The sequence below is a fragment of the Arvicanthis niloticus genome, chromosome 6 (genome assembly GCF_011762505.2).
Source record: "Arvicanthis niloticus isolate mArvNil1 chromosome 6, mArvNil1.pat.X, whole genome shotgun sequence".
Lineage (NCBI taxonomy): Eukaryota > Metazoa > Chordata > Mammalia > Rodentia > Muridae > Arvicanthis > Arvicanthis niloticus.
In genome coordinates this window covers 93111687-93130599 of record NC_047663.1, presented here as the reverse complement: position 1 = coordinate 93130599, position 18913 = coordinate 93111687, and the positions used below count along the sequence as shown (strand labels likewise).

At 39.7% G+C, this 18913-nt stretch overlaps 1 protein-coding gene across 3 annotated transcripts in view; it reads left to right on the top strand.

The window, feature by feature from the left end:
- Positions 1 to 18913, top strand: part of Crebbp (CREB binding lysine acetyltransferase) — a 116677-nt gene that overhangs the window by 62573 nt on the left and 35191 nt on the right. For all 3 annotated transcript variants that reach the window (XM_034505817.2, XM_076937301.1, XM_076937300.1), the window contains 8 exons: positions 4342 to 4582; positions 5877 to 5990; positions 14081 to 14323; positions 15594 to 15696; positions 15955 to 16101; positions 16809 to 16926; positions 17598 to 17769; positions 18304 to 18348. In XM_034505817.2, the coding sequence (XP_034361708.1) occupies positions 4342 to 4582; positions 5877 to 5990; positions 14081 to 14323; positions 15594 to 15696; positions 15955 to 16101; positions 16809 to 16926; positions 17598 to 17769; positions 18304 to 18348 (1183 nt within the window). The remainder of the gene's footprint in view (positions 1 to 4341; positions 4583 to 5876; positions 5991 to 14080; positions 14324 to 15593; positions 15697 to 15954; positions 16102 to 16808; positions 16927 to 17597; positions 17770 to 18303; positions 18349 to 18913) is intronic.

The following is an 18913-nucleotide window of genomic DNA, read 5'->3' as shown; positions in this document are numbered from 1 at the left end:
GATGGGTAAAAACATGTTTTATTTAATGACCAGTGATGTTTTAGAAACAGATTTATTGAGCTAGGCATGGTACTAATTGTAGTACCTGAGAAGTGGAGTGCAGAAGGACTAGCTAGCCCAGACTAGGCTACATGAGACCCTGTCTCAAAACAACAACACAGCTAATCAAACAAGAGCTCAGCTTTTAATAAGACACCATTCATACAACATTCTTTCTTGTAAAGTACTCAGCTCAGCAGCTTTGTGTAATAACGTTCTTAGTCAGATTTGGATATTTCATCATTCCAAAAGGAAACCCTGTGCTATTTAGCAGCTACTCTTCCAATTCTCCAGAATCCTCAGCTTTAGCCAATCTTAGATCTATGTTCTGTGTTCCTTTCCTGTGCATTTCTGGACATTAAACAGAAATGGAATCATACAGTGTATATATGATGCACGCATCCCCCTCTTACCCCCGGTTCCTGGCTTTTTACGCTGAGTTAGGGTTTTTAAAGTTTTTATTATAGTGTCATTTCTTTTTTCTTTGTTGATTCATTCATTCATTCACTCTACATCCCAGTATTAGCTTCCTTTCTCCTGCCAGTCCCCCCTCACACAGCTCTTCTCTCATTCTCCTGCCCTTTCTCCTCCAAGAAGGGGGAACCCCCCCATATCACCTCACCCTGGCACATCAAGTCACATGTGTCATTTCTTTTTTCTTAAGAGCATACATATGTTTATTTTCTAGGTAACATTTTGATAAGACACTATCACCTGTGAAGTTACACTCAAGAAACGTGTATCAAATTGCATGTGTCATTTCTTAATGATTAGAAAAATATTCTAGTTTGAGTAGAACACATTTTATTTTTCCCTTGATGAACACGAGTTGTTTTTTGTTTCTGGTTGTTATAAGTAGTACTGCTATGAACCACCCTCCCTTTTTTTTTTTTTTTACACACATGTTTGTGTATGAACATGTCCTTTTAACTATCTTGGATACGTGCCCAGGAGTGCAGAGTGATGTACTGGTTTGGCTTGAGAAACTGCCAGACACTTTCCCAGCAACTTAGGTTCTTTCCCGTGATGTGTCCAGGTCCTCCGTGCCCTCCTCTGCAGGACCACTGCTGCTGTTAGCGTCCATCTCTTGTTGGTTCTGAAGCTATACTCTGTGGCTTTGATCCTCCCCTGTCCTTTTTTTTTTTTGTATTTTGGGTTTTTGTTTTGTTTTGTTTTGTTTTGTTGAGATAGGGTCTTTATACGTAGACCTGACTGTCCTAGAACTAACTCACTATGTAGACAAGGATGGCCTCAAACTCACAGAGATCTGCCTACCTACCTCCTGAGTACTGGCATTAAAGATATATAATGTCTGTATTGGTCATTTATATACATATTTGAGAAATAGCTAGTCAGCTCCTTTGCACATCTTAAAGATTGCCTTTTATTAATGGATTTTAAGAGTTTGTGTGTTTTGGTTTTCTTCTTAGTGTTTTTGGTCCCAGCTGGGTATTAGTAAGACCTATGATTTACAACTAATTTTTCCCCATTCTTTTCTAATTCCACTGGAATTTTCTATGTAGATCAAGCTGGCCTCAAATTCACAGAGATCTGCCTGCCTCTGTCTTCTGAGTGATGGGATAAAGGGAGGTATCACCATACCCAGTTCCTTTTTTTTTTTTTTTAAATAAAAAGGTTAAAAATTGCAGAGGCAGGTAGATTTCTGAGTTCGAGGCCAGCCAGGGCTACAAAGAGAAACCCTGTCTCGAAAAAAACGAAAAAAAAAAAAAAAAAAAAAAAAAAAAAGGTTAAAAATCTGTATGACTGTTTTACCTGCATGTTTATATGTATATCTCACATGTGCTTGGATCTTCTGGAATTGGAGTTATAGACAGTGAGCAACCTTGTGGGTGCCAGGACTCAAAATTCCTGTCCTCTGAAGGAACAGTCAGTGCTATTAACTGTTGAGCCATTTCTCTAGCTGCCCCTCCCCCTTCTATTTTTAACCATTCTTCAAAAAAAAGCTGTTGCAAAAATTGTACAAACTGTGTGGGTTACTACTTAGTTTGTGCCATTCTTTAAAAATTTTTATTTGTGCGTGCTTGTGTATGTGTGCACACATGCACATAGTGTGGTTACATACAGGTGTGTTCATACTATTTCATGATGCATGTGTGAAGGTTAGAAGACAATTTTGGGGAGTTGGTTCTCCTTGCCACTGAGCCATCTTGCCACTTTTTGTGCTTTAAAGGGAAGTTCTTGTCTAAACCCCTTTCCTCTTTTGATTTCTTGGAGATTTCCTGGGTAGTAGGGACTGGATGTTTAAGTTAAAAAAGACTTTAAACTGGAGGTTTAAGTTCAAAGGCCGTCTGTAGCCCTATGCTACTTGTTAAATGCCAACCTGAGAGAAGCAATTAGATCTGCCCCTCGGTTTCTAGGAACTTGGACCAGCCAGTGCTGGTGAGATGGCTCTGTTAGTAAGTGCCTACATGAGTATTTGAGATTAGATCTAAAGGACCTACATTTTTAAATCCCTGTTTAGTCTAGTGCTGCTAGGATAGATAAGAAGATTGCTGGAGCTCACTAACCAGGTATTCTACCTGAAACCACAGCTTCAGGTTTGGGAAAAAAATCTCTCATTAAGTAATGTGGAAAGCATCCGCACTGTTAAAACCTGGCTTCCATACACACATGTGAACATAACACTTAATATTTTTACAATTTTTCTCTCCTAATTGTGTATACATAGTTAATTTTTTTTAATTTAAATTGAGGCTGGAGAGATGACTTAGTGGTTAAGAGCACTTGTTGCTCTTCCAGAGAATGCAAATTTGCCTTCTAGTACCCATACAGTAGTTCACAATCATCTGTAGTTCTAGTTCCAGGGATTCTTATGCATCCATCTGACCTTTGTGGGTGCCAGGTGTGTGTGCACATGGTACATATATACATGCAGGCAAAACACTCACATGTAAAATTAATAAATCTAATATTTTATGTTTAATTGTTATGTTTGTGTGTATGGAGGTCAGGTCAGCTTCTATGTTGGTTCTTTCCTCCCATCATATGGGTACTTGGTGATCCAACTAGTCATTAGCCTTGGCAGCAAGTGCCTTGCCAGCACCAATGTTTTTTTTTGTTGTTGTTTTTGTTTTTTTTCTTTCTTTCTTTCTTTTTCTTTTCTTTTTTTTTTTTTTTGGTTGGGTTTTTGTTTTGTTATGTTTTTTTGGCTTTTTTTTGGGGGGGGATGGGGTTTTTTGGTTTTGTTTTTTTGAGACAGGGTTTCTCTGTGTAGCCCTGGCTGTCCTGGAACTCACTCTGTAGACCAGGCTGGCCTTGAACTCAGAAATCCGCCTGCCTCTGCCTCCCAAGTGCTGGGATTAAAGGCATGTGCCACCACTGCCCGGCCAATGTTTCTTCTATTAAAATAAAAAAGATAAATCAGTGTTAGTGAATCAAATTGGGATTATCAGAATATTTAAGGATCAGAAACCCTTGGTGTATAGGTGATGTAGTGTATTTTATAGACATTATAGTTTTGTTTTGTTTTGGTAAGCCTATATGAAGAGTATTGGTGATCTATAAAGAGCAAGAGCCCATAGGCCTCTTTGTCCATTTGCCTTGTAGTCAAGAGTTAATGCTCATCACACTTGTTCAGACAGATGGAAACAATCCAGCTCAGTTTCTGTAGGTTTAGTAGTTTGCCAGATATCTTTTATGGGTAGAAATTTAAATGAAAGACAAAACACTTTTTTTCTTAAGAAAGCTTTAAAAACCATTCTTGATTGTTGTGTTTTCAGTAAGTATATCATGCCTTTCTAAAAGTGGTGAGCACAGTGAAATGAAACTGCACGTGTTGTCCTCTGCATGTGTGACAATGCGATGTAAAGGGCACAGAGGGTGGTGCAGGGACAACCTTCAAGCAAAGGTGCTGTAATTCTCAGCTGTGAGCTGCACTTCTTCAAGGCAGTCTTTGTTAGGTTGAACTACACAAAGTTGCCGACATTTTGCTCTCTGGGACCTAAATAAGCAGCAGTATACTTTGGGTCAGCTGACACATGCTTTCCTTCCACTGACAGGAGTTTACAGCTGGGTAGATTGAGTTTGTGTTGCTGCAGTCTTGAACAGGTGGTGTTTCTGGTTTTTGTTATTTGGATGATAATTGTATTGAAATGAACGTGAGTCAGCTTTGCATCTGAGTTAGGTTGATTTTTGTGTTTGGAGCTTCTCAACGTTTTGGTAGATTAAAAGAAAACTATACTAATTCTTTTGGTCATGTTGTTCGTGAGCTTTCCTAATAATTAGAGTGAATCAAAACTCTAAAACTTAATAAGATATTTTTGTTACTTTGTTTTATTTTAGTCCCAGTTGCAAACATCAGTGGGAATTGTACCCACACAAGCAATTGCAACAGGCCCCACAGCAGACCCTGAAAAACGCAAACTGATACAGCAGCAGCTGGTTCTACTGCTTCATGCCCACAAATGTCAGAGACGAGAACAAGCAAATGGAGAGGTTCGGGCCTGTTCTCTCCCACACTGTCGAACCATGAAAAATGTTTTGAATCACATGACACATTGTCAGGCTGGGAAAGCCTGCCAAGGTAAGTGCCCTTTTCTGAACTAGTGGCTGTCGTTAGAGTGGACTTTGCCTTTATTATTTTTCAGCAGCTTTGGTGGTTGGAATCCTACACTGCCTAGATGCTGTCCTCCTTTTGGTGTGACCTAGAATATGTTGTTCCCACAGTCCCCACATGTGGCACTCAGCTGTCCCTGAAAAGCTCACCTGCTGAGGGGACAGGTGATTTGGTGTTCTGATACTCGGAACTGCTCCTGCATCTGCATGAGGCTATGCCCCGGGTTTGTTCTTTTTCTCCTTTCTTTCATGAAGGACTTCTTTATTACTTCTTGAGGACTCCTTGTTAATATCTATGTTGTGGTTGTTTGGGGCAGTAATACACACAGGCAGGTACACACCTTTTTCCACACCCCCAGCATCTGTCTTGTGGTTGTTTCATGGATTTAGACTATCAGTTGGCCCACTACCTTGCTCCTCTGCCCTCTGTCTTGAGGCTGCTCTGATGGCATCCAAGTCATCATCCCTAGGGAGGGAGAGAATTAGGTACATTATTTATTTTTACCATGTGCCTCAGTTTCATGGAAGGAAGTATTTCCTGTCAACAGCCATGCTTTCTTATAATCTCTTCTTCTCTTCTCTTCTCTTCTCTTCTCTTCTCTTCTCTTCTCTTCTCTTCTCTTCTCTTCTCTTCTCTTCTCTTCTCTTGTTCATAAACCTTGGCTGAAATATCTCCCTCTGTCCCATGGTGCCTTTGTGAATCCCTGGAATAACCCTGATCATAATGGACACACAGAACAGGCCAAGATTAGACTTTAGAATATGAAGATGGGAAATATTCAGGGTCAGTTACTCTCTCAAGTACTATACAAAGTAACCCAAGGAATTTTAGAATCTCCACAGACTTCTCATTGGCTTCTCTATCTGTATTTCTTCATTGGTAGGTCTTAGCTAGTTTCATCCTTAAATATAATTTAATGTTTTTATTTTTAATGGTGACATTGTAGAACTCTGTTCTGCTGTTCATTGTAGGTACTGTCGGTATTTCAGAGGTTGGTGGCTTTTGTTCCATTTTGTGGGCAGAACCCTAATCACCCATCATTCATAACATTGCTTCTATGGGAATTTTTTGGCTGGAATTACTGACAGTCAGCTTACAAACTTTTTGGACACCTGTTTGTAAGTTAAGGACTGCCTTTACTGTGTTATGGTTACACTTGTTACCATTTTTTTTAATGGAATCTGGCATTATAATTTAGGTATAATTGAAAGTGTGACGATTTGGATAGAAAAATAACATCTCGTTGTTTTTCTGGTCATAGTTGCCCATTGTGCATCTTCACGACAAATCATCTCTCATTGGAAGAACTGCACACGACATGACTGTCCTGTTTGCCTCCCTTTGAAAAATGCCAGTGACAAGCGAAACCAACAAAGTAAGTGAGCACGGGGACAGAGAAGCTTGGAGATGAGAATAGAAACTGTTCTTAAGACAATGCTGAGAGTAGGGAGCTAGCGGGCAAGAGTCACCTGCACAACATGCTGGGTGAGGTAGGGCTGACAGTGCCTAGTGCAGCCAAGCTCAGGGGGTAGATGGGCCCTCCGTGAACTTTGCAAATAGCCACAGCCCTTCTGAGCTTTCATTTCCCTCCACCAACTCACATGCATGCACTTGAATGAGTGCAAAACAACAAGGTCATTTCCATCAAATGGCTCTCAAGAATATTTGGTATTTTCTGACAAATACTTAGTATGAGGATTTGGATGTCAGGTTACCCACAAGGATAGTGACGGGGGGGGGGGGGGGGGTGCAGTAGAGGGACATCTTTCTTGTGAATAACCTGTTAGGTTATATCAGTATAAAAGCCTGGTAAACTTTTGCGTAAGCCGTTTCCACATCAATTCATTGAGCTTTAGACTTGGAATCTAAGGCTCAGGATTGACACACCCTGCTCATCTCCATTGTTCTGTTGTTCTGGATCATCTGTGCAGTCCTTGATATGACCTGTTCTATGCTGGTTGCTCTTTACTTCATGTGGCCCCTGGGTCCCTGTTGTTTTTAGGCATCAGAGCACTAGGAAGGATATGAATACCTCTTCCCAGTTTTAAGACCCTTTGCTGTCATTTCAGAGACTAAATTGTGCTCTTTGGATATGTCCCTCATTTGCACATCTAGAAAGTGCCCTTGGGTGGGCATGCTCTAATTAGAGGCATACCCTTCTTTAGTGATCTTTCAGAGTGGTACAGTCTTTCTCATCTTTCGCCATCTTACTTCTCCCCAATGTTCTCGGCGTTCTTCAGAAACTTAGAAAATGTTCTTGAACATCTTCACAGGTTCCCGTTCTACCTGGTGAACATGTGCTGCTTTCTTCCTGGCTGGCTGTACATGGCAAATCACTCTAATCTAAGAGTGCTATGGAATGGAGTGCCATTGCTGGCCATTTGATCTCTTATGAATCCAACTTTTCTTCCTGTGAGCTGACTCACAACATATAGCATGCTTCATTGGGAAAAAAACAGGGTGTTGGGGCTTAGTATCTTCTTCTCTTACAGATGTACCACAAGTTTTCTTTGAAAACTTAGTTTCTTGAATCAGTTAAATTATTTTTTGTGTGTATGTGTGTTGGAGGGGGGTATTTGCTTGTGTGTGTGAGTGAGTATGGTTACTCATTTGCCATGGTTTGTGGTATAGGTCAAAGGTCAGAGAACAACTTTAAATGTTGGTTCTTACCCTTTACTTTGTTTTGAGGCTAGGTCTTTGTTGTTTATGTGTGCTGTATATAAACTGGGTAGCCTCTGAGTGTCTAGAGATTCTTCTGTCTCCACCTGACATTTGAACTGAGATTACATGCAAAACTGCCATGGCTGGTTTTACACAGGCTATGGGAATTTGAACCCAGGTCCTTACATTTGCCTAACAAGTACTTTAGCCTCTTAGCCATCTTCCTAACTCCTGAATTTTTAATATATGATTTTTTTTTCTGGACATTTCTTATATAAAATAAAGTTTTGGGATACTGAGTCTTTTTCATTCCATGAATAATGAGCTAGGATTTCATTTTTACATTTTAATTTGGGGATGTGACTATGAGAGATCTTTTGAGCTTAATATGTATATACTGTTATAAAAATTGTAAACCTTTGTGATTTATTTTTTTAAGAAATACTTAGGTGGGTTTTGTTCAAGAGAAAGAAAAAAAAGAAATGTGGTTTTTTTTTTAAATGTCCTTATAAGTTTAAGTATGAAAATTGATTCAATGCATGCTTTCTCAAGTGGTGAACCACAATGTTTCTACTATTCATAACGTGAAGTGTTAGTGGGATAGGGGTGGGGGTTGATAATGTAAAGTCACAGGGAGAGTCGAGATGATCTCTGCACAAAAAATTTTAATGAAAAAAAAAGCAAAAAAAAATGTAATGCTCCTTTTTAAAATTTTATTTAGTGTGTGTATCTATAGGTGATTTTGCTCATGTGAATCTGTGGAAACTAGAAGTCATCTGGTGTCTTGTTCTAATCACCTTCTATCTTAAGAATAATAATAATAATTATTATTATTATCATATTATTATTATTGTTGTTATTATTATTATTATAGTTTTGGCTAGATCGATGAGTGATCCCTGGAATCTGTTTGTCTTTGCCATCTCGGCACTGAGGTTGTAGACACGCACTGCCAGCACAACAGTGTGCTTTGTTATGTGAGTGTTGGAGACCTGAACTCAACTCCTCATGCTTGTGCTACAAGCACTTTCCCTACTGAGCCGTCTCTCCTAAATGTTTCTTAAACTATGTTTCAATTTTGAGTGTGGCCTTTTGGCTTTATATTTGTAGATGTGTGAGATAGAATTAATTTATGTCACCAGGGAGAATGTGCAGCAGTACCCCCTTTTCTCTAGAAAACTGTGTTTATGGTTTGTAGTCTTAGATTAGGAACTAGAGAAAAAAGTGAATCCAACCCTTCAGTGGCTTCAGGTTGAATTTCAGAGACTGAAATATATATCTTAAAAAATTAGTGTAGTTGCCGGGCGGTGGTGGCGCACACCTTTAATCCCAGCACTTGGGAGGCAGAAGCAGGCAGATTTCTGAGTTCAAGGACAGCCAGGGCTACACAGAGAAACCCTGTCTCGAAAAACAAAACAAAAAAAAATTAGTGTGGTTGAACATTCTAGTACTCTAGAAGCTGAGGCAGGAAGATTATGAATTCTAGGCTATCTTAGAGTATATATTGCTAGACCATGTCTCCTCAAAAAAACCAAACTAAAACAACAAAAACCCTACTATTGTTGAGTTAATTTGTACTTGATATTAATTCAGTGAATCATGAGTTTCAGTTTTATGCTTAATTTTTAATTTAGGAGAGTGGCTTTTCTAGGATTTTGGGGGTTGCTGCTATGTCTTATTTTTAAAAATAGTAATGGTTTCTTTTAAAGGATCAAGAATATGCGTGAAGTATTCTTTGTAGGCCTTATGGGATGGAATGAGAATATGCTTAGACCTTCATAGAGAAAAGTGGTGCTCATGGAACCCAGGATCAACAAAATTACAATGGCAATAAGTGCCAGCAGAACACATAGCCTGTTAGGAATAATGCTGACTGGGCATGGTGGATTAAATAAGAACACCCCTCCATAGGCTCTTGTATTTGCATGCTCACTCGTCTTGGAGCAACTCTGTTTGAAAGGATTAGATATGTCCTTGGAGAAAGTGTGTCACTGGGGTGTGCTTTGAGGTTTCAAAAGTCCAAGCCAGGCCCAGTTGCTCTCTTCCTGCTACCTGGGGGTCCAGATGTAGAATTGCAATCTACATCTGCTTATGTGCCACCATGCTCTCTGCCGTGATGATAGTGGAGTAAACCTACTAAACTAAACAAGCCTCCAATTAATTGCTTCCTTTTTTAAGAGTTGCTGTGGTCATGGTGTCTTTTCACAACAATGCAACAGTGATTGAAACACTAGGCTCAGAGATAACTGTGCTGAGGCTCACTCTGTGGAGCTACCAACAGATATGTCAAAGCTCTACCTTCTGAGCATGTATTTCTTACAGATACTGACCAGTGCCCTCTCCTTGGTATGTACATTTTTGGCTCTTAAACTTCTTTGTCTTCTACTGACAGAATCTTGAGGAATTTATTAAGGCTCTAATATGATACTGCTTGAAATGAAACCCATATTGTTATTTTGGGGTCTGCTTGATTTTTCTCTTTTAACTGTAATAAGTTACCCACCTATCATAGAAATAGTTAGTTGTTCAGTTATTAGTGCTTTTCCATTATCAGTCCTGTTCTGGTGTCTTTGACTTTTAGTAGATTCTGTGTAACATGTGCTTGAGTCTTCCCCATATTGGAACCCATGAGTCTCTTGATACTCATAGTTGATATTCCAGACATGCTTTCTAAAAATGGGGAAATCTGGGCCCCACCTAGTCTTCTTGTATTAGAACCTATATTTTGAATAAATTTTTAGCATTTGGTGTATACATTAAAATCTGGGCTGTAGTTCTTTGGGTAACTACAAGTGCTAGGTTTTTGTCAAAGCTGTAGGGAAAAGGATGGAGTTATTCTCTGAGGAAGATCCTGACTTCTCTACCTGAACCTCACAGGTATTTAGACCTGTGCTTCATGGACAGCCCCAGGTCCAGCCCCAGACTTGGGTTGAACCACAGAACAACAGTCTGTAGTGACTATGATAGCAGTCCTCTAGCTTATTGCTCCAGTGTCCTCATCACCTTGGCCATTACTTCGTGGAGCGGCTCTTTTATCCCATTTCTAGCACATTTTGCATTGCTTAAAACACCTTTCACCACCATTTGTATTATTATTATTATTATTATTATTATTATTATTATTACTACTACTACTACTACTAATACTACTATTATTTCTATATTGAGTTAAACTCAACCTCAAAATTTACTTTCATAGAGCCACCTCCTGGGCTCTACCTGATCAGGCTCTCAGTTCTGCTTGGGAGCCATGAGGTCTCCAGATGCCTCTAACAACATACCAATAGAGATGGGGTTGGGAAAAGAGGGCCTGGATAGCTTTACAGAGTAAGAGAGCCAGGAGCTCACTGTCCCTTCCTTGATCAGAATAGCTGCTTCCTCCTGTGTGTTTTGGCTTCTGAGGAAAGCCACCTTTGAAAACTTGGGTACTCCAGACTTTTGTTTGTTACTGTGCCCTGCATTATTCACAGGGAAGATGCTGTAAGGTGGTACTTCTACTTGTCAAAGATAGGTACAGATCTGAATGAACCTAACACTGTCTTGTTTTTAATGTAGCAATTTTAGAATGACTAGAATAACTGCCTAGCTTGTATTTTGATTTGTCTTCCACCACTCTTGACGGAGTTTGAAATTTAATTTGTGTCAGTTTTTGTTGGATTTTCAAATTGTGCCCAGTTTTATTGGAAATGATTAGAGCCTAATGTTGACTGGCTAATTGACTGTTTTAAGTTAGCAACATATACTTCACAGGGAAAAGACTGTCTTGCCCCTATTCAGAGATTGATAGGTGAGTCTTGTATAGAATGAACGTGGCCTTTTGTTTCTTAAGCTGTGACTTCTTACATTAGCTACAACAGAAAAGGAGTAGTGACGCAGAAAAGGTACTGAACATACATTACAAAAGGCAAACACGTGCCAGAAACCTTGGCTCTTGCCTGTAATCTCTATACTCAGGAGCAGGAGGATTGCCATGAACTTGAGGCCACCTTGGGCTGCATAGTGAGTTACAGGCCACCTATAGCTATATAGCAAAACTCAGTCTCTCTCCCCTCCTCAAACAAACAGACCAAAAAACTCCTTAAAGATGTGCCTCGGTTCAGGTGTGCCACCTGCTAAATTAGCTAGCATATTGGGACTCCTTAGGGTGTAATATGACATTCATGGGACTGGTGATGTGTGTATCACAACATTAAACTTCAGAAGAGAAAAGACCATGTAGATAGTCTTCATTAGCATTGCTGCCTTTAAGGCTCTGTTTATTTTTGTTCATCTTCAAGGTGCTTGGAGTGGGCAAGGGACAGATGGCTACAGATGTCTACAGTACATCCTGTGGCACTTCACATGCCCCATGTGGCAGGTGAAGAGTAGACTCTGACACTGACCCCAGCTACAGCAGCCCCGGGTGACAAGAGTAGGTGAAGAGCATACTGAGTCTTATGGAGTCCCAGTCTGCAGAGATGTCCAGGATCACATGAACGGGTTTCTCTGATTCATGTCTCAAGTTGTGGATTGATACGTACGTGTTGGGTGATTATTAGATTACTCTTGTTTTCCCCAGCAAGTTTAAGCTCAAGGAATACATAGACTATTTGCTAGCCAATGTTTCTGGGAGCCTAGTATGAATGTTAGTACAAATGTCTAAAGATAAACAGACCAGTGGGCCCTGTGGGAATTTAGAGAAGGATATGGATGGAATATTGGTAGCTACTTTTATATGACTGCTGTCAGTCCACCCCCCACTGTAAATTCCTGTAACCCTAGATGTTAGGGCTTTCCATACAGGAACGTTTTTGGGGCTCCTGTTGTTGTGTTTCAGCGTCAGGTCTCTTTGTAGTTTCTTCCTTTTCTTGGTTCTGGACTGTTAAATTGCCAAGTTCCTAAATTCTACATGTTTTCTGCTAGGTATATTTTGTTTCAAAATGAAAGTAATATTTGTATTTAGGGAACATGTTTTTAACATAAACACAAAGTAGAGTGACCATGTCAATAGCACCCATCAGAAGGTTTGGTGAATGAGACAGTTGACTGTTTATGTGGTTCTGGGTTTAGGAATGGTATTCACCTTGTGGTGGGCATTTTATCTAAATAGATGACATTTTAGGATGTGGAGGTGAAAGAGTATAGTAGGACAAAGTCACTAAAGCACAGCCATTGCATCGTCACCTAGAGAGGGCGGGCCAGCCTATCCTTTCTTAGGCTGAAGGTGTCAGGTAAACTGTCCTGGCGTGGGGTTGAACACTTAAGTAGCATTTGTGAGAAGATGGGGGCAGGGGCCAGGCTGAGGAAGGGAGAGAGAGGATGAGGATAAATATCTTGGTGGTGAGTGAGGCCTGTGAATTTTGTCATACAAGGGAACACCAGATAAATTTTTTTTCTTTTTCTATATCATAACTCTTTTTGAAAAGTTACCATGATGACTGGTTACATACTTATTTTCAGGTGTGATCTTGATATTGTATATTTGACTATTTCATCTATATTCTTGTTAAAGGGTATATTAGTAATTGTGTTTTATTTATAATGAGTTGTTTTGCTATGTTTAAGTGTATCTAGTGAGTGTTAATGAGTTTGAGATTTGACTGTCCTTATAGAAAAGTTAATGGTATGGAATGGATAATTAGCACAATTTTTTTTTTTTACACATTTCTGTTTAATTAAGTTAATCTTATAAGCATTTCAGTTCTATATTATTCTTGCCTAGATGTTGGCTGTAAGATTATTACTAAAGAAAGGCTTTATGACTGTTTCATATGTTAGAGTCATATAACAACTTTATAAGCTTAGTACATAAAGCATGTCTTTGTGATTTTACTTCCAACATGACTTTAAACTTGGTACAAGACTAAAAGAAAGGACCTCATTTAAAAAAAGAAGAAGAAGAAGGAGAATAAATAGTGTGACAGAAAACCTCTGCCATACAGAAAACTCTTCAAATGGATGGATCGTATGGGTGGGTGGATTGGTTAAACTTGAAATGACCAAAGATATTTGGGATGAGTTTATTATGTGGACACTGTTTTTTCCTTCTAATTCCTGGGGTTAGACAGCCAGGTGAGACAGCTGCTCTGTGTGCTACTTGTGGCTTTGGGTCGGTACATGAGGTATATCTTCATCCTGAATATCAACTGAGGTGACACCTAAATAAAGCTCATTTGGAACCTCAAGCCTCATTCCATCTGTTAATTTTGCACAGATCTGTCAGTCAGTCAGTCAGTCAGTCAAGTATAATATAGTCCAGCCTGGTGCTGTCCTGGAAAAGAATTCCACAAGAGGGTTTTTTAAAGAAAGACTGTCTGTTGTTAATGCTGTCGTTACACAAGTAAGTTTAGAGAAATGCCATTTGGTAATTTAGAGGATCACCTTATAGATCTATTGATTAAAAAGTGTCCAACCAGGTTTTGCCTTTCCTGTTTCTCTCAGTTTACAGAAGTGAATACTAAAAGATAGGAGGGGCAAGGCTCCTTCCTTGTCTAAGAGGTAGTTGTCATCCCATTCAGAATCATACACTTTGTCATACAGTGACACTTCTTGTAACTGACTTCCTAGCTATCTCTAGACTTTAATAAATACTAATTTTTACTAATATGTTTTGTTGCTTTTAGACATAAAGGGTGAATTTGCTTTAGATTTTTGTTCCTGTAATTACTGCTAGACAAAAGTGGATGAGTTCCATACTGCTTCTTTCTTGCTAGGTTTAATGCCTAATCTTTGAAAGGCGTATTTGCTTCATATTATTTACAGTTTATTTGTGAGCCTTTCTCCTTTACTTACCTTTTTTGCTTATCTGTCTTTTTGTTGTTCTAGCCATCCTGGGATCTCCAGCCGGTGGAATTCAAAACACAATTGGTTCTGTTGGTGCAGGGCAACAGAATGCCACTTCTTTAAGTAACCCAAATCCCATAGACCCCAGTTCCATGCAGCGGGCCTATGCTGCTCTAGGACTCCCCTACATGAACCAGCCTCAGACTCAGCTGCAGCCTCAGGTTCCTGGCCAGCAACCAGCACAGCCTCCAGCCCACCAGCAGATGAGGACTCTCAATGCCCTAGGTAAGTGAAGGAGCACACAAAAACTAACTTCCTTCATGTATATTGTAAAGATGAGGGTACTTAAGGAACTCAAGGCTGTTTCCAGTTTGCTCTGACTTGAGATCCCTTGCTTGGATCAACAGCCTTCCAGAGAAAACTTGAGGTATACATTTTCAGGGAAGATTGTATATGTTGTAAAAAGAACATTGTCAAGTGAGGCAGTGATTTGCTGTATGTGTACCACTTTATCTAGACAGTTTGTAAAGGACATTGTGGCTTAGAATGCAGAATCCAACCTCAGTGATCTCTTAAGTACACCACTTATTTAATAAGGACTTGGTAGGGTCCTGCCATGTTTTTTTGTTTGTGGTTATCTCATCTTTGGAAGTGACCATGTAGAATCAGTCTGGTTAGCAGTAGACACTCAGCAGCTACCGTCACCTGCATCTGGGTAAATCGGTACTTTCTCTGGTCACCATAGCCCATCATTTGCCAGCTTTAAACATTTGTTGATAATCACAATTTTTGTTACTTCTTAGTGTAGTTTCCTTAACATTTTTCCTCTGTCCTTTTAATACCAGGCTCTCACAGGGTGAGCAGTGCTATCAGTGAAGTTGTGACTGGTGGCACTAGCTTTTTAGATTCAAAAGTGAGTCATTAAAAAAATGACCAGTTAAGATTAGGGATGTGGGCCACTGGTAGAGCCCTTGTTCAGTGTGCACGAAGCTCCAAGCTTGGTAGCCAGTAGTGCAGACAGAGATAAAAAGAGGTGGAGATGAAACAGTTCAAATCATCCCTGTGTTACTTTCTGGAAACCACCTAAATGATTATCCATAGTGTCCCAGATTCTATCTACTCCCCTCCTGTTTGATGGTGCAGTTTTGGAATTATATTAATCTCTGAGTTTGCAATTTTTAAAATACCTATTTTTCGCCTAAACTTAACTTTTATTAGTTTACTCTCTGACATGTAAGAATAGCTCCAACACACAGGTATGTGCCAGGCAGGTCAGTGTAGTTGTTTGACACTAAGGGAATAGAAAAGCTGAAGGCATCAAATGAGCAGTGATCAGTTTCTCAGCAGCCATAGAGTACTGTTAGGACACTGTGTAGCCTCCAGAGCTCATTCTCTTCAGGTTCTACAGAAGAAGAGTGAAAAGTACAGCTTCCAGAGCCTCTGTCCTTCTGCTATTCTTTATATGAGTTCTTTATATGCTCACTTTTTTATCTATTATAGGAACTTGAAGTGTTTATAGTATAGGGATTGATTTCATTTTTCTTTGTCTTTAAAGGAAACAACCCAATGAGTATTCCAGCAGGAGGAATAACAACAGATCAGCAGCCACCAAACTTGATTTCAGAATCAGCTCTTCCAACTTCCTTGGGGGCTACCAAGTAAGACCAAAGCTTTAGGTAACTCCCTATCTGAAGCCTGGTCCTCTGAAAGAGAAACAAGCACTCTTAACCGTGGAGCTATCTCTTCAGCCCCTCTTTCTTTTTAAAGTGATAAATGCAAAACAACCAATGAAACAGTTTGAATTTTGGTGGATATACATTACTTGCTTCTTTTAAACTTAAGTCATATGGTTGAAGAAGGTGAGTACATTTGGTTCACTCGAGTAGCTGGTTGAAGTTTCCTTATTTCCTCTTTAGTCCACTGATGAATGATGGCTCAAACTCTGGTAACATTGGAAGCCTCAGCACGATACCTACAGCAGCACCTCCTTCCAGCACTGGTGTTCGAAAAGGCTGGCATGAACATGTGACTCAGGACCTTCGGAGCCACCTAGTACATAAACTGTATGTAACCTTATGAACCAGAGCCATAGTTTACAGCTGAGGGAATTGTTGAATCTTTGTGGGTGTGTAGATGTTTGATTTTGTTTTTTATCTTCATGTCAAACCCCAATTTAACAGCTCAGAGCTGTGCAGGGTCTGTGCTTGTTTCAGAAAGTCATCCCCACTGCTAAGAGACTAGGAAGGCCAACTCTTTCAGACTCTGGTCCCCATTGTGTAGTGGCATCAGAGAGCATAGAGATATGACCTGAAGCCCATCCTCTTTGCTTTTGAGCTCAACCATGTTCAGTGACTTGATACTAGGTATAGAGCTCCCTAAAACTTGGGGAAATTTTGGTCTGGTAAGTACAGATGGTATGACAGTTATTTTATGTACAGAAAGTTAATGTTTTCATACTATCTGTCCTGAGTTTAAATAAAGTTAATCAACTATAGATTCTTCTTACTTTGATGTTTTTTTGATGCATAGTTTCAAAATAGCAATTTGGAATCATACTATTTCTTAAAATGGTGTGCCATATATTTGTGTTTGGTATGTAGATACTGGGTGTGTAGATGCAAGGTTAGTATTGTTTGCTACGTTCATGCACAAGGGATGAACAGTGAGATTTGGGCCCCTACAGGTAGCTAGCCATTCCTGGTTTTAATTTTTTAGTTCTCTTGTGACCACCTTGTTGAAAGCAGGTTGATAGAAAACATTGTCTTTTCAGCGTTCAAGCCATCTTCCCGACTCCTGACCCTGCAGCTCTGAAAGATCGCCGCATGGAGAACCTGGTTGCCTATGCTAAGAAAGTGGAGGGAGACATGTATGAGTCTGCTAATAGCAGGGTATGTTGCTAAGCAGCTGTTGAACCTATAGGTGTTTGCCTAGTTAGTTATCCAGAATTAGGAGAATCGCATGGTCTAGGAGACACCTGACATGTCCAAGTAAGAATGAGTTTCCTAGACACCTCTCTTATGAAGCACAGTGTCATAGTATAGGAGTATAGACTATGTATAAAATCAACCTGTGTCCTTGGGACATCTTTTTTTTTACAGAGTGTTCTTTAGGATTCTTGCTACTATTATTATTGCTACTATCAGTGAATACCAAAGAAAAAGTTCAGTTGCACAAAAAAAAAAAAAAAAAAAAAAAAAAAAAAGTAAAAGAAAAGAAAAAAATGAAAAAAAAAAAAAGCAATGTTAGCACCTTTGGTTTGTTATGTTCAGTAAAGTCATTAGTTCAATAAAGTGAAAATTAAAGGGTATGCTGGTATCACTAGGAATTTAGGTGGGGCAGAGGGAATGGGTTTTTGCTTTGTCAGATGTGTCAAACCTCTTTGTCATTGCACTTAAAATGTGCTCAGGGTATATAGTACCTGCTTAGTACACACCCTCTTAGTACAGTTCCCAGAAGCAAAATGTGAGTGACAAGTGAGTTCATTAGTTAGAACATACAAAATAAATGATTGGTTCTCAGATTTTTCAGTACCTTAATATTAAATATTATTGCTTTTTAGGATGAATACTATCATTTATTAGCAGAGAAAATTTATAAAATACAAAAAGAACTAGAAGAAAAACGGAGGTCACGTTTACATAAGCAAGGCATCCTGGGTAACCAGCCGGCTTTACCAGCTCCTGGGGCTCAGCCCCCTGTGATTCCACCAACCCAGTCTGTGAGACCTCCAAGTAAGGACTGCATTTCTCTCTATCAGTCCTTAACCTGTTTGCTTAGTGTTCTTTTAGATTTGGGGGTATATTTCTAAGAATATAGACTTATGTTCTCCAAAAATCTGCACTTTGAAAGCTCTTTGTATGGCAGTGGCCTGTGGGGACATCGAACTTGCCTTATGGAAAGGCTTTGTTTTTTGTTTTGTTTTTTGTGTGTTTTTTGGTGTGTGTCTCTCCCTACCCAATTTTTTAAGACAGGGTTACTCTGTGTAGCCCTGGCAGTTCTAGAACTCACTCTGTAGACCAGGCTAGCCTCAAATTCAGAGATCCCCTGCTCCTGCCCCTGCTCCTACAGTACTGGGATTAAAGGTGTGTATCACCACTGCCCAGTGGGGGGGGGGGGGGAGTCACGGATATCTTGCAAGTGTGTGCTGGCAAGCGCTTTTAAGATTTGAATGTATTTCGTGTGTGTGTGTGTATTTTTAATTACATTTTGTTTGTGTTTGTATATATATCTGTATTTATTTTTAATTACATTTTTCCCCCTTATAGATGGGCCCCTGCCTTTGCCAGTGAATCGCATGCAGGTTTCTCAAGGTATTTAACTATTTATTGTCAGCTATATTTTACCTTAACATTCAGCAGCATCAAACATGTCCTGCCCCACCCCCATTTTTCCTTTTGTGTTCTTTCTTTTCCTCTTTCTGATGAGAATGTAGTTCACCAAATAATGTGAGTCTCATGTTTAAAAATTTGGAAATTATAGGAGAGTTTTCTAAAGAGGTCAGAAATAGGATTTTGTACTGACACACAAACCCACCACCAAAACAGTGGTAACATTATTAGATTACATGAAATAAACACATTCGAGGAAGGAAGGGGTCTTTCTGAATACTCAGCCGGGGAGTCTGTGAGCCAGTCTGTGGCAGGCACTTGTGGGGGACTGAGAAGGGACGATGCTGCTCCAGGCTGTCAGAAGCCTCAGGAGACTATGTGTAGAGCTTCACGCCTTCCTGGGGTGGTGATAGCTGTCTGAACCATAGAAGGCTCAATTCAAGATTCTGTGGTTACTTGGGCTTCAGGGCTTGGGGGCCATTTGTAAGCTTTTCAGCTCTTGACATCCTGAGACCTATTGCTCCAGGTTGTGCAATAAAAACGGGAG